Below are 14,429 nucleotides of genomic sequence, written 5' to 3'. Positions count from 1 at the left end.
GGCATCATAAGAACATCAGAGGAGCCCTGATGTAGTCCAGCATCCTGTTTTCACATCAGCCAAACAGATACCCCAAGGATGCCTGCCTGTAAGCACCCTGGAGGTGATTTCTGCAGCAATCTCCCAATGTGCAATTCAGAACTAAGGCCCAGAATTTCTCTTCACTGAAGCAACCTCATTTAGGGGTAGGGTGGAGAAGGCATTTTTTCTTGTTGTGCAGGATTTTAATTTAGGCTCACCCCCTGACGGTGTGAGATTAATCAAATTGAGATATCTGCAGGCAGCAATCGTACAGATTGTATACAAATGAGGGGCTTGTCATAGAATCATAGAATCATAGAGTTGGAAGAGACCACAAGGGCCATCCAGTCCAACCCCCTGCCAAGCAGGAAAAACCATCAAAGCATTCTTGACATATGCCCGTCAAGCCTCTGCTTAAAGACCTCCAAAGAAGGAGACTTCACCACACTCCTCGGTAGCAAATTCCACTGCTGAACAGCTCTTACTGTCAGGAAGTTCTTCCTAATGTTGAGGTGGAATCTTCTTTCTTGTATTTTGAATCCATTGCTCCGTGTCCGCTTCTCTGGAGCAGCAGAAAACAACCTTTCTCCCTCCTCTATATGACATCCTTTTATATATTTGAACATGGCTATCATATCACCCCTTAACCTTCTCTTCTCCAGGCTAAATGTTGTTGTTGTTTAGTCGTTTAGTCGTGTCCGACTCTTCGTGACCCCATGGACCATAGCACGCCAGGCACTCCTGTCTTGCACTGCCTCCCGCAGTTTGGTCAAACTCATGTTCGTAGCTTCGAGAACACTGTCCAACCATCTTGTCCTCTGTCGTCCCCTTCTACTAGTGCCCTCAATCTTTCCCAACATCAGGGTCTTTTCCAAGGATTCTTCTCTTTTCATGAGGTGGCCAAAGTATTGGAGCCTCAACTTCACGATCTGTCCTTAATAACTGTCAGTTATTAAGACCATACAGAAAGACACTGGATATAATGTCATAATGTCATAAAAGGAGATTTTACTTCAAGAATTAGAGTCTGTAATACAGGGAAGAATTCTGAAGGAAACAACATGAGAGATCAATCTAAATTGACACATGCTGCAGCCTTATTTGGGGGAAGTTCTAAACATTCCCGGCCAACGCACCAATGCAAAGCAGCAAAGGTATTTCCAGAGAGACGGATTCTGCCCGGGTGCAGCTATTCCTGAAGAGCAGACAATCGCTTGACTTAAAAACACTTGGTTCTATACTTCGAAATTGTTAGCATTGAAAATAGAAACTGCCTACATGGGTCCATTATCACATGTATTCTGACATTCTGAAGCTGACACAAAACTTTAGCCAAGTTATGTCCGAGTCTGACAATTTTCCCGAGAGCACTCATCTCCTATCTGACTGCCGAAAACCAGTGTCCATGTCCTTTCCAAAACTAAAACTTGAGTCATGTCGTTCCGTTCTGTTTTCTCCCGGCCTTGCATTTTTCATCCTCATCAAGAGTCATCTGCCAAAACCATCTCTCTTCTCATAAACTGTTTGTAAATATGTATCTGCTTTGTAGATACCGGCTGAGACTCTACCTGCCTGCAGAACGTCTCCCCAGAGTGGTGCATGCCCTGGTTATCTCCCGCTTGGACTACAGTGTATTTTACATGGGGATACCCTTGAAGGTAACTTGGAAACTACAACTACCTGTTTCTCCAAAAATAAGCCATAGCCATAAAATAAGCCATAGCAGGATTTTTAAGCATTCAAGGAATATAAGCCATACCACGAAAATAAGACATAGTGATAGGCACAGCAGCAATGCCGGCCGCGGCAGGAGGAGGAGGAAAAATATAAGACATTCCCTGAAAATAAGTCATAGTGTTGTTGGTTTTTTGAGGAAAAATAAATATAAGACGGTGTCTTATTTTCAGAGAACACGGTAATCCACAATGTACCAGCCAGACTGGTGACTGGGAGTGGCCACCAAGACCTTATAACATTGGTTCTAAAGGATCTTTACTGGCTCCCAGCACATTTCTGACCATGATTCAAAGTATTGGTGCTGCCCTTGAAAGCCCTAAACAGCTATGGCCCTATATACCTGAAGGAGTGTCTCCACCCCCCATTGCAACATCTGGACACTGAAGTCCTCCTTCAAAGGCCTTCTGCTGGTACCCTCACTGCAAGAAGAAAGTTACATGGGAAAAGGCTGAGGGCCTTCTCTGTTGTGGCACCTTCCCTGTGGAACACTCTCCCCCCCTCTGATGTCAAGGAGTCAAATAACTAAATAACATTAAGAAGACATCTGAAAGCAACTCTGTATCGGGAAGTTTCATGTTTTATTATGTTTCGATGTAAGTTAGAGAAATGAATATATTATTATTATTATTATTATTATTATTATTATTATTATTATTATTATTATTGGTATCAGATTCCCATAAGACTTTTTACCGATATCCCTTATATAGCCAGTTTAATACATTTTTTTCTAATTTAGCTAAGTTCATTTTGTACTTTAGCAATTTGTTTTACAACTTCTTAAGCAACTTATGAAATCCCACTATGGGTAATGAGTAGTTAACCTCTAGTTGAAATTCTGGCTGGGACTTCCAGCTGCACAATTTTATGATATATCTAGAGCAGGCTGTTAGGATTCATTCCCCGTCTGCAGTCATAGGGTTATTGTGTATCATATGACTGTATGTGTTTTCATTCCCACAGAGTGGAAGTGACGTAGACAGGATGTTTACGTGGGACTATTGTTCCTTTGTTCTTTCTCTTTACTGGCTGTGATGCCAGAGAGAGGGAGCCATGATGTAGAGCTCCCAGTTTATTTATATGTAAATAAAGCAGTTTAGCCTTATTTACTGACTTGTGTGTTGTTCATCACGTTTGTGAGAGCAATCGCATATCTGGCCTGTGGGACCAGTCTGACAACTGGCCCCCGGGACGGCCGAATTATTGACACAGGCATCCCCAAACTTTGGCCCTCCAGATGTTTTGGACTACAATTCCCATCTTCCCTGACCACTGGTCCTGCTACCGTAGCTAGGGATCATGGGAGTTGTAGGCCAAAACATCTGGAGGGCCGCAGTTTGGGGATGCCTGATCTAGAGCTAAGGATAAAATGTCATGTTTAGTCTTTTCTTGTCAGGTGCTCCCTCATGTTCAACTCAGGCCTCAATATGATAATGTAGCATTTGGGAATGAATATGCAGCCCAGAAGCCCAGCACTGGAGGCCAAGATAGAGAAGACCTGCACGGCTACCATGAATTTTCCCTTTGTGCTCAGGTAGGTGGGCACAAAGGACACCCAAACACTGCAGAAGACCAGCATACTGAAGGTGATCAGCTTGGCTTCATTGAAGGCCCCAGGAAGATTCCTGGCTAGGAAAGCCACCGTGAAGCAGATGGCAGACAGGAAGCCCATGTAGCCGAGGGAACTGTAAAACATGGCAACAGAGCCTTCATTGCACTGGACAATGATCTCTCCAAGCTGGGAGCTCAGGTCAAAGTCTGGAAATGGAGGAGAGATCCCCAGCCAGGTGGTGCAGATGAGAACTTGGACACTGGAACAGGAAATGACAATGGAGCTGGCCAACCTCTTCCCCAGCCATCTTCTCACCCTGCTCCCTGGCTTAGTGGCCAGGAAGGCCAGCACCACAGTGATGGTTTTTGCCAAGACGGAAGAGACAGCAACTGAAAAGATGATGCAGAAGGCTGTTTGTCGGAGAAGGCAGGTCACTTTCCTTGGCCTCCCAATGAAGAGGAAGGAGGACAAAAAGGAGAGCACTAGAGAGATGAGGAGGATGTAGGAGAGCTCCCTGTTGTTGGCTTTGACTGTTGGTGTTTCCTTGTATTTTATGAAGATTCCTAACACAAAACATGTGGCTAACGATAAGAAGAGGACAAGGAAAGCCAGGAGACTGCCTAAAGATTCTTCATAGGACAGGAAGGTGATGACTTTGGGGACACATCGATCTTGCTCCTTGTTTGGATGCTGATCTTCTGGACATTTGGTGCATTCATCAGCATCTGCAGAGAGGAAAAATCATAGGAGATCACATGTTGGGTGGGAGGGCTGTTCTTTCCATGCAGCAATACTTTTCTAGTATCCTCAATTTTTCTTATGGGTTACTTTTTATTAATGGATTTATTAATTAAAACCTGAAAAATTCTACAAGTCTCAGCAGATGGGCAAATTAAATTTTACATGGACAGAAAACTTTCCCGGTGCTGTGGGGACATTACAGGCTGGCAAGAGGTGAACCCTCATTGAAGACGACATTTCATTCATGGGTGACATTTCCAGTGCTATTTTCTTGGAAAAGAGGTGCCTGTCAGGGAATGGTCTAAAACAGAAGATTGGGAAATGCATTCTCAGGCAGATCAGCTCCTCTCTGAAGAGGGAGAGACACAGAAACCGAGCAAATTATGCAAGAGTTACCTAGCTACAAGATAATGGAAAGAAAAACAGAAGGGAGGGAACAGCCAGCAAGGATGTCATAAGAGAGTGTGGGGGACCCTCCCTCCCCACAAACTAGGAGGTCCGTCCGTATTAGAGAACAAATAATGCAGTGAGACTATACATTATAAACTGCTTGTTAATTATGGTTATGAACATCTTGTTTGGACTGGCTCAAATATTTGCCCCATCCTCCCAACAAATGCAATTTTCTCTGAGATCCTCTCCTACCTTCCTAAGTGGAGATGGTCACTTCTGAGCAGTAAGCACAAATAGCAGCATGGCAGCTTCCCTTCCTGAACTTTTCTGGAATATCCAGAGAGACAACTTTCTGTGCATCTTGAACAAGGCATGGTCTAGGCATGAAGAGAAAACTGAGCAGAGAGGAAAAACACCCTTCAGTATTCACTGGCCCCACTTAGAACAAGTTGCTTTGCTTTCACTGAGCAAGGCTTTTCTTATATCCTTGAGGTTTCTGGCAATAGGTGAACGCTCCTTGAAGAGGGCATTTCATTCATAGGGTTACATTACCTGTGCTATTTTCTAGAAAAAGATATGGTGGGACTCACCATGAATGCCTCCAGTGTTCTCTTGTGTACCAATAATGTTATGTTTGCCTCAATCAATATCCGTGATCAGTGGGGCAGGGCACTTTAAAGAATGGCAAAAAGTAATATCTAAATTTATCTGGCAGGGGGGGACGGACCAAGGATAACATATAAACTGTTGGTAGACTCCAAATTAAGAGGTGGTTTCTCCCTGCCAGACTCAAAGTTATGTTATGAAGCATCCTGCCTATGCTGGCTTTGGGAATGGATACTGTTAAAGAAATACAGATATATTAGACTTAGAAGGTCGTGATAACAGGTACGGGTGGCATGCATATTTATGGTATGGAGAAACGAAAGTACATAAGGGATTCCTGAACTACTTGATAAGAAAATCAATCTACGAGGTTTGGGAGAGATATAAAAATTTACTAGAGCAGAGGCCACCATGGTGTCTCTCCCCTCTAGAAGCAATATCGGTTAAAAAATTAATATGAGGGGTGATTGGGCAATTTATAAAGAATTGCTAAGTGGAAGATAAATTAAAACTGTAAAAGTTTGAAGACATTAGAGAGCTATTAACAGATTGGTTACAGTATCATCCATTAAATGATGCCTTCAAAAAAAAAAAGGTTTTGATACATAGATGTCAAGGCTTGAAAAAGATTTATTGGAAAATAATGTGAAATTGCATTCAAAAACGTACAAATTACTCTTAGAATGGTTTGCTAAAGATGAAGAAGTTAAATCAGTAATGATTCACTGGGCAGTTCTCATCAGAAGAAAAGTTATGGAAAGAGGATTCAAAGTTTACAGCTTGCTGTTCGTTGAAAGAAAATTACATGAAAATGATGTACCGTTGGTATCGGACACCCATTAAACTTGCAAAAAATTATAGAACCATCTCAAATCTGTGCTGGAAATGTAAAAGGAAAGAGGGTACTTTTTATCATACGTGGTGGTCATGTGGGGTGGTAAAAGCCTTGATCACTGCAGATGGTGACAGCAGTCACAAAATTAAAAGACGTCTGCTTCTTGGGAGGAAAGCAATAACAAACCTAGACAGCATCTTAAAAAGCAGAGACATCACCTTGCCGACAAAGGTCCGTATAGTTAAAGCTATGGTTTTCCCAGTAGTGATGTATGGAGGTGAGAGCTGGACCATAAAGAAGGCTGATCGCCGAAGAATTGATGCTTTTGAATTATGGTGCTGGAGGAGACTCTTGAGAGTCCCATGGACTGCAAGAATAGCAAACCTCGCCATTCTGAAGGAAATCATCCCTGAGTGCTCACTGGAAGAACAGATCCTGAAGCTGAGGCTCCAATACTTTGGCCACCTCATGAGAAGAGAAGACTTCCTGGAAAAGACCCTGATGTTGGGAAAGATTGAGGGCACTAGGAGAAGGGGACGGCAGAGGACGAGATGGTTGGACAGTGTTCTTCAAGCTACGAACATGAGTTTGACCAAACTGTGGGAGGCAGTGCAAGACAGGAGTGCCTGGCGTGCCATGGTCCATGGGGTCATGAAGAGTCGGACACGGCTAAACAACTAAACAACAACAACAAAAAGCTTTATGGGAAATGATATACAATGAGTTAAAGAAAATGTTTAAGAAAACTTCTGTTAAAAATCCAGAGGCCTTTTTGTTAGTTATAACAGGTTAGGAACTACCAAAATAAAATAAAATATTGTTTATATATGCAACGATGGCAGCAAGAATGCTTCTGGCCCAGATAAGGAAAGAAGGAGAAGGAGAACCGACGACGAGAAGAGTGGCAGACAAAGCGGATGGAATATGCAGAAATAGCAAGACTGACGGGAAAGATCACAAAGCAGGAAGACAGTTGGAATAATTGACAGGAATACAATGACACTTGAAAAGGAAAATGAACTTTGGTTACCATGATTATATAACAGATGGATAACGGTAAAAGATGCAGGAAAAAAACCTTTAGAAATGGAACCTAAGGAGTTAGGCAAGCAGGTCTGAATATTCAAAATAACCTCTTTTTATTTTTTTATTTTTGAAATGGCTAGGTTTATTGTGTACAATCTTATGTTAAATTAATTTTAAAAAATTTAAAATATAAATGAATGCCTCCAGGGTTCTTTCAGAATGGCAATGGCGCCCAACTGACAGATGACGGAACAGAGTTTTGACGAGTTCCAACTGAAAAAAAAAAGAGCTGGCCATTACTAACATCTTGTTTTCACTGGCTCAAATATTTGCCCCACCCTCCCATCGAAGGACATTTTCTCTGAGATCCTCTCCTACCTTCCTGAGGGGAGATGGTCCCTTCTGAGCAGGGAGCGCAATCATAGCAGCAGGGCGGCTTCCCTTCCTGAACTTTTCTGGAATATCCTGGGAGACAGCTTTCTGTGCATCTTGAACGAGGCACCGTCTAGGCATGAAGAGAAAATTGAGCACTAAGGAGAAAATGATAGGTGCATTTATGCCTTGGGACAGAGATAATAGAATTTTCGAAGGATCCTGGAGAAGAGATATTTGTTTCTGATAACCTCAGGTGACCCCCGACCCTATTTTGAGGCAGTTTAATTTTTGTTTGTTTCTTGCAGAGATGCATGGCAGAGAAACCTTTTTCAGTGCTGCTTCTTCCCCACTCCCATTGCCTTGACATTGATATCTCACAGTTAGGAACAAACAGGAGCACGGCATAAACACCAGGCATCCCCAAACTGTGGCCCTCCAGATGTTTTGGCCTACAACTCCCATGATCCCTAGCTAACAGGACCAGTGGTCAGGGATGGTGGGAATTGTAGTCCAAAACATCTGGAGGGCCGAAGTTTGGGGATGCCTGGCATAAACCGTAATATGAACAGCAATAAAAATCCTCCATCTGTTGCCATGATATCTGCCAACAGAGACATTGGTGTTGCTTCCAAAGATTGCAACTACAGCAGAATTTCGTTTGCTTGTGTGCCATTTCTCTATGTCCAAACAGATGTGCAATACCTTACTATACTCCAGCCTTACCCAACCTGGTGCCCCTCAGATATCTTTGCACAATGCTGGCTGGGGTGCATGGGAGTTGTAGTCCACAATATTTAGAGGGCACCAAGTTGGGGAAATGTGTTCTGCTCTGCTTTGGAAATTCTATTTACTTTGAAATTTTATACATGTTTACTCAAGAGCAGGATCCATTAAACTCAGTGGAACTTAGCTTCAGGAAAGCGTCGATAAGATTGCAGTCAAAGCCTCATACGTACTATTCAAGATGTTATTAGAGCATAGCAGATGTCATAGTTAATAAAATGACAGATCCAAATTTTCCTACATTCTTGAATAACTTGGGCCATACAATTGCTTCTGGGTTAATGGTGAACTTCAGATTTGAGGACCTTAGTCTCTCTATTCTCCCAATTTTCACTCTATCATGAGAGTTATTAGGAAACAGCACCCAATTCTCAATATCGAAGTCAACGGCCAGTGCCCCATTCTCATCCAAGTACTGCCCATCATCTGAAGTATTAGAGTAGAATTGGACTTCTTTCAAGAAATGATGAAGCTAGAATGACAGAGGAAAATCCAGCAGTGAGTAAGCAGGGCTGAATTATGCAACATGGTTTCATGTTCTCCCTGCATCCTAATCTTCTCTTCTCTGAATAATAACCAGCATTATTTCATATATTAGGAAAGGTTGATTTGGAGGGATAGATCAATCGGTAGCCAATAAGATTCTTAATCTGAGGGTAATGAGTTTGAGTTCTATGTTGGGCAAAATATTCCTGCATTACAGGGGGTTGGACTAGATGACCCTCATGGTACCTCCCAACTCCACAATTTTATGATTCTAAGATGTTTGGGGAAATATGTAAAACATGATGAGCTTGGCTTTATTAAAGGAAGAACACTAAGTTCTATGAAGGATGAAGTAATTTTTCTGCAGCACGATGAAACTGTAAAGAAAGCTATTGAGTGGCACACTAAGAATCAAATAATATACAGATATATAAGAAATATAGGAATATAATATCATAGTTATAAAAACACATACGCTCCACAAACAAGTAACAACACTCCCCCAACCCCAAACACATTTAAAAGGGGTATAGGTGTATATGCTAATGTTGGTATTAAAGGGTTAAGTTATACTAGACGCTCTGAACACTGAGCAGCTGAGCATCATGGACCATCCGGGAATGTTAGACAATCTGTATAAATAGTCAGTTCCTTACATGTGCTCGCTCTCTTAGTAGCGGTTTTTCTCTTGGTTGCAGTTTGCAGTAGAAATCATGCCTCAAGCTTGTGCGCTGAGGCAAAGTTTTGTTTAAGTTTTCTTGCCCAGAGATGAAGGATGTCTGCCTTATCTCCAGGCTATGTTTTTTGTAAATAAAGTCTTTTGAGTTTGCAACGTGCTCCAGAGTTCCTGACTGATCCTTACCCTTTTGCCGTTGCACACACGCTCTGCTGAAAAGGAAGATTTATGTCCGGAAGCACGACTGGACTAATGAAATTGTTTACTTAAACATAAACTAATTACAGTTTATGTACAGTTACTCAGACAAGGGCCAGGTTGAAGAGGAACAGTTTTACATGGCACCTAAAGGTGAATAGTGAAGATGTCAGCCAAACTTGCCTGAGGAGAACATTCCACGAATGGGGAGCCACTGCAGAGAAGGCCCGCTCTTGTGTTGGCACCCTCTGGAGCTATTGAGGAGGAGGACCTCAGGGTCCGGGTAGATTTATATGGAGAGTGGTGGTCCTTGAGGTATTGTGGTCCTCAACCGTTTAAGGCTTTATAGGTCAAAGCTAGGACTTTGAATTGGGTCTTGTAACTAATTGGCAGCAAATGTCGCTGGACCAGGATCGATGGAATATGCTCAAAAGTGTGCGCAACATGACTGCTGAATTCTGAATCTTCTGAAGTTTCTGAACTGTCTACAGAGGCAGCCCTATGTATAATGCAGATGTGTGGTTTTCATTGGAAGATAAAAGCTTGCAAGAGTATTCCTGTCTAATGATAGTCTAATGCGGCAATGTCTAGTCCTACTGTGTTTATTACATTTTGTAAAAAGTCATCCCCAATATTCGTATTAGATTTAGATTCTACATGTTTAGACCTTTTGTGAATTCCCAAACTATACAGTGTAGGAGGCTGCTAAGAAGTAGGTAACTGTTGAATCACAGCATTGATTCTATGAGCTCCACATCCTTCTCTATGATTTGCTGCCATTGAAGTCAGTTTGTAAATTGTTTCCTGCAAATTATTGGAGGATACTTCTGTCTGCAGGAATATAGCCTGAATCCGTGGGCTAGACCTGCCGTACAGTGATGGGCCAATTCTGTTGTGCTCCACCTGTAACTCGTGCAGAATTCCCTTCCCCTGTGAACCTATATGGGAGAAACTCTGATGGATTTCTACCAGCAGGTGAAAACAATGTCAACAGCCAGTCAGTGGTCTGACTTGGTGCAAGACAATTTCTGATGACCATATCTTGGTGATTCAAGGGGGGGGGCACAAAACAAATTGCAGTTTGCAAAATGAAAACGACATACCTGCCATGGCTGTAGCTTTTGAAGTTCCAAACTGCCTCCACCCACAATCGACATCTTCTTTGACCTGGATGAATATGCAGCATTTAAAGCTTGAGCCACAGTTTGGATACTCAAGTAATTCACATAGCTGTCTTGGGACAGGATTCTTTCAATCTCTTCCTGGGGCAGCATCTTCACATTTTCCTTCTCTCTGCATTTTGTCATACCCCTCACAGACAAGGCATGCTTTGAATATGAACAATCAAATGCTTCTTCGGAATACCGTTGACTAGTCAAGGACATTGGCTCATAGTAGTCCTTTTTCATACTTTTTTTGGTCTTCATTACAAAGGACAAAGAGCCATGGGTATACTTAAGGCAGTCAATATCACGTAACAAAATTTTGTTCTGAAGAAGTGTGGTTATCCAGACTTTGCCCCCAGTTTGTATCCTTTCCAGTAAGGACTGTACCTCTATGATTATATAAAGCCCATTTTGAGAGTCTGCAAAGTAAACAAATACATTGACTTGCCTCCACAGGGCAGGTGCTTCATGGGGTATCCATAGCCAAGTTTCTCGTAGTACTCTTTGTGTGAAGGCAACACAGATTTCCCTTTTGATCATCAGGGGTGTCAAGGTGCTCAGGAACTTTTCTCCATTGTCATTGTCTGGAGCAAAGAGGCCGACCCACGTCCACCTGAAATGCAGGAGGAGTTGGACCATCCCCTGGTACTGCGTTTCTTGGTTTGGGGCCATTTGGTAGACAAAAGGGGACTGGAATTTATCAGAAAGAACAAAGCCATAACTGAGCTGGTGAGGAAAAGGAAAGAGATTGATGGCTTGTGTTTCAGTATTAAGATTGGATGCTTATATATGAAATATGACAATAGATTTAGTGGAAACCTCAATGGTTTTTTTAGAAATAAAGCAATATTATTTTAAGCGGTAAATTTCCATATCCCCATAACATAATAGACCGAAAAAGGGAACCTTACAAAAGAAACTATGTAAATCTGAACAAATAAATTTGGCATCAAGAAAGGGGGTAAAAAGGAAGCCCTCTTTTACTTGGTAAAACGTACACTGCCTGGACTATAGAATCATAGAGTTGGAGGAGACCACAAGGGCCATCCAGTCCAACCCCCTGCCAAGCAGGAAACACCATCAAAGCATTCCTGACATATGCCTGTCAAGCCTCTGCTTAAAGACCTCCAAATAAATAAATATAAATACAGGAGAAGCGAAGGTAAATGAAAGCTGAGGTTAAAGAATGAGTCAAAAAGTGAAAGACGGGGGGGGGGGACCCTGGAGGAACAGTTAAAATGAAACTGTATATCAAAGCAGGCTCAGCTTGACCTACATTAGGGAAAACACAAACTGTAATAAAGGTAAATAAAAAAATTCCTTCAGTAGCACCTTAAAGACCAACTAAGTTTATATTTTGGTATGAGCTTTCGTGTGCATGCACACTTCTTCAGATAACTTCTAAGTGTGCATGCACACGAAAGCTCATACCAAAATATAAACTTAGTTGGTCTTTAAGGTGCTACTGAAGGAATTTTTTTATTTTGCTTCGACTCAGACCAACACGGCTACCTACCTGTAACTGTAATAAAGGTGTGAAGCGAGGGGTAAAGAACTGAGTGGGAAAGTTCGTCCCAGAGACTCACTCCTTTGTCTTTCAAGACAGACAGATGCCAAGAACAACAACTAGCTGGCTAATGTGGCCAGGTGTGTTTCACTTGGACCCATTGATTACCTGTGGGACCTTGTAGATGCCCAACATGCTTGCAATGTGTGTGGAGATGTCAACTTCACTCTTTTCAAGAACAGCCAGCAGCCTTTTCGGTTTCCCACAGCTGTAGTTTGGAATATTGATTTTCCCACCTGCAAGCAGGTCTGTCATGCACTCAGAAGTCAGTCTCCCCTTAGAATAGGTATCATAGATGCTGTAGCCCAGGGTGATGTTGGGTAAGAGCCTGGGGTTGTGATTAATATCCCGAACAGCAAGGGAGAAGGAAATAATGTGTGAGTTCTTCTTATCCACCCAGCTGCGAAAAAAGTGTGTCACACAGTTATTCAGTGAAATGAAAGCCACATATTATTATTTTTTGTATTAATCAAAGCAACTAGGAAAAGAGGCAAGGAAGAAGAGCAAAGTGAGACAGAGGTCTACCTGTACCTGTGTCAGCAGTATTTTTTGCAAGGAGGGAGGATGGAGGGAAGACCAGAACACAAATCAGCCTCATTTCTTTCACCCCTCAGGCCTACATTGCAAGTGACTAAGGACAGCAGACATTTACAATTTGCAGTTGCATAGAATTTGTTGTGCATGAAGAAAATAATTGTGTTCACATTTTATTTACTACAGAAAACCTGCAACTCAAACACACTCCACAACACTTCCTGCCCTTTAGAAAACATGCTTTGGCAGTACATGTCAAAACTACTACTAATTACTTAAAATACATTATTAATTGCTTTGAAACGTATGATTGTGTCGCTGCCCAGCCTAGAAATAGGGTTGTCAAATTTGCAGATGACACAACCGTGATCGGGCTCATCTCTGATAAGGAGGGTGAAACTGAGTATAGAGATGAGGTGGAGCGGCTGACAGAGTGGTGCAGAGTCAACAACTTGCTCATAAACACAAAGAAAACTAAGGAGCTTGTGGTGGACTTTAGGAGACAGAAGAACGAGGTCCAGCCACTTTTGATTGACGGAATTTGTGTGGAGAGGGTAACAACGTTTAGATTTCTAGGCATTGAGTTACAGGAGGATCTGTCCTGGAGTGTTAATACAAGGGGGCTTGTGAAGAAGGCGCAGCAGAGACTGTATTTTTTTGAGAATTTTAAGGAAAAACCATCTTCCACAAAAGCTGCTGCTTGCCTTCTATCACTGTGCCATACAGAGCGTGCTCACGTACGGTTTATGTGTGTGGTACAGAAGCTGTACTTCCCAGGACAGAGCAGGGCTGTGTAGAATTATTAAAACAGCAGAGAGCATTATTGGCTGCTCACTCTCCACCTTAGAACAAATCTATACCACCAGGTGCCATAGAAAAGCACTAGATATATCAAGAGATCCAACGCACCCTGGTCACCATTTCTTTGAGCTCCTGCCATCGGGACGGAGATACAGAACAATGCAGGCAAGAACGAGCCATCTCAGGAACAGTTTCTTCTCTAGAGCGATTTTGGCCTTAAATGGAAAGCCTGGACTTTGAAGTCATCCTATTTTACTTGTTATTTTGTATTATATTTGCTGTTTTTAATTAGGTTTTGTAATTTTGTATTATGCGGAATGCTTTATCTGAGTGGATGTAGCAACCGAGTAATTTCGTTGTTCCCGCAAGGGGACAATGACAATAAAGATATCTTATCTGAAACATGGTTTCCTTCCAACAGAACAGACACAAAGAACTCTTTGAATAAATTAATGAAAAGAAATGGAAATGTTCAAGGGTATCAGAAAACAGGTGTATCATGGGAAACGGAGATTGGGTAGGAAGCAGAAATACATCAAACTTACGACTCAAGTCTGCTGAGAGGGGTGCTGGAAAAGGTGAAAGGATATTGAATATTAAAGTATCTCGGTGATGTGACTCCGCTAATGAGGTAGTCTGCTAGCTGGTAAAAATTTGAAGCCAATATTTGCTCCTTAATTGGATTCAGGGGGCATTTTGTCCTCCGCTGCATCCCATTGGTTGCTAGAGGCAGCAATAGAAGCAGTGTTATCATTCTGGTTCTACCTGGTACACTTTCCTTATAGCTGTTCCACCAAACACTAGCTGCTGGTTTTAATAAGTCCCAAATTGATTCTTGCAAATCAGAGATTGCAGTGAATTGACAAATACAGGGAGGTGTCCAGCTCTGGTCTCAGAGCTATAGGGTGATGGTTCAGAGGTGGAGCATCAAG

General features: G+C 42.2%; 1 protein-coding gene across 1 annotated transcript; it reads right to left on the bottom strand.

The window, feature by feature from the left end:
- Positions 1-3,136: 3,136 nt before the first annotated feature.
- LOC148687220 (vomeronasal type-2 receptor 26-like) lies at positions 3,137-14,251 on the bottom strand. The gene is made up of 6 exons (XM_088662566.1): positions 14,043-14,251; positions 12,271-12,562; positions 10,533-11,321; positions 8,311-8,541; positions 7,290-7,416; positions 3,137-4,035 (listed from the first exon to the last, which is right to left on the bottom strand). Exons 1-6 carry the CDS (start codon positions 14,249-14,251, stop codon positions 3,137-3,139), a joined length of 2,547 nt encoding a protein of 848 aa, XP_088518692.1.
- Positions 14,252-14,429: the final 178 nt, after the last annotated feature.

The sequence above is a fragment of the Zootoca vivipara genome, chromosome 2, assembly GCF_965207765.1.
Source record: "Zootoca vivipara chromosome 2, rZooViv2.hap1.1, whole genome shotgun sequence".
Taxonomy (NCBI): Eukaryota; Metazoa; Chordata; class Lepidosauria; order Squamata; family Lacertidae; genus Zootoca; species Zootoca vivipara.
This window is presented reverse-complemented; position numbering and strand designations above follow the sequence as displayed.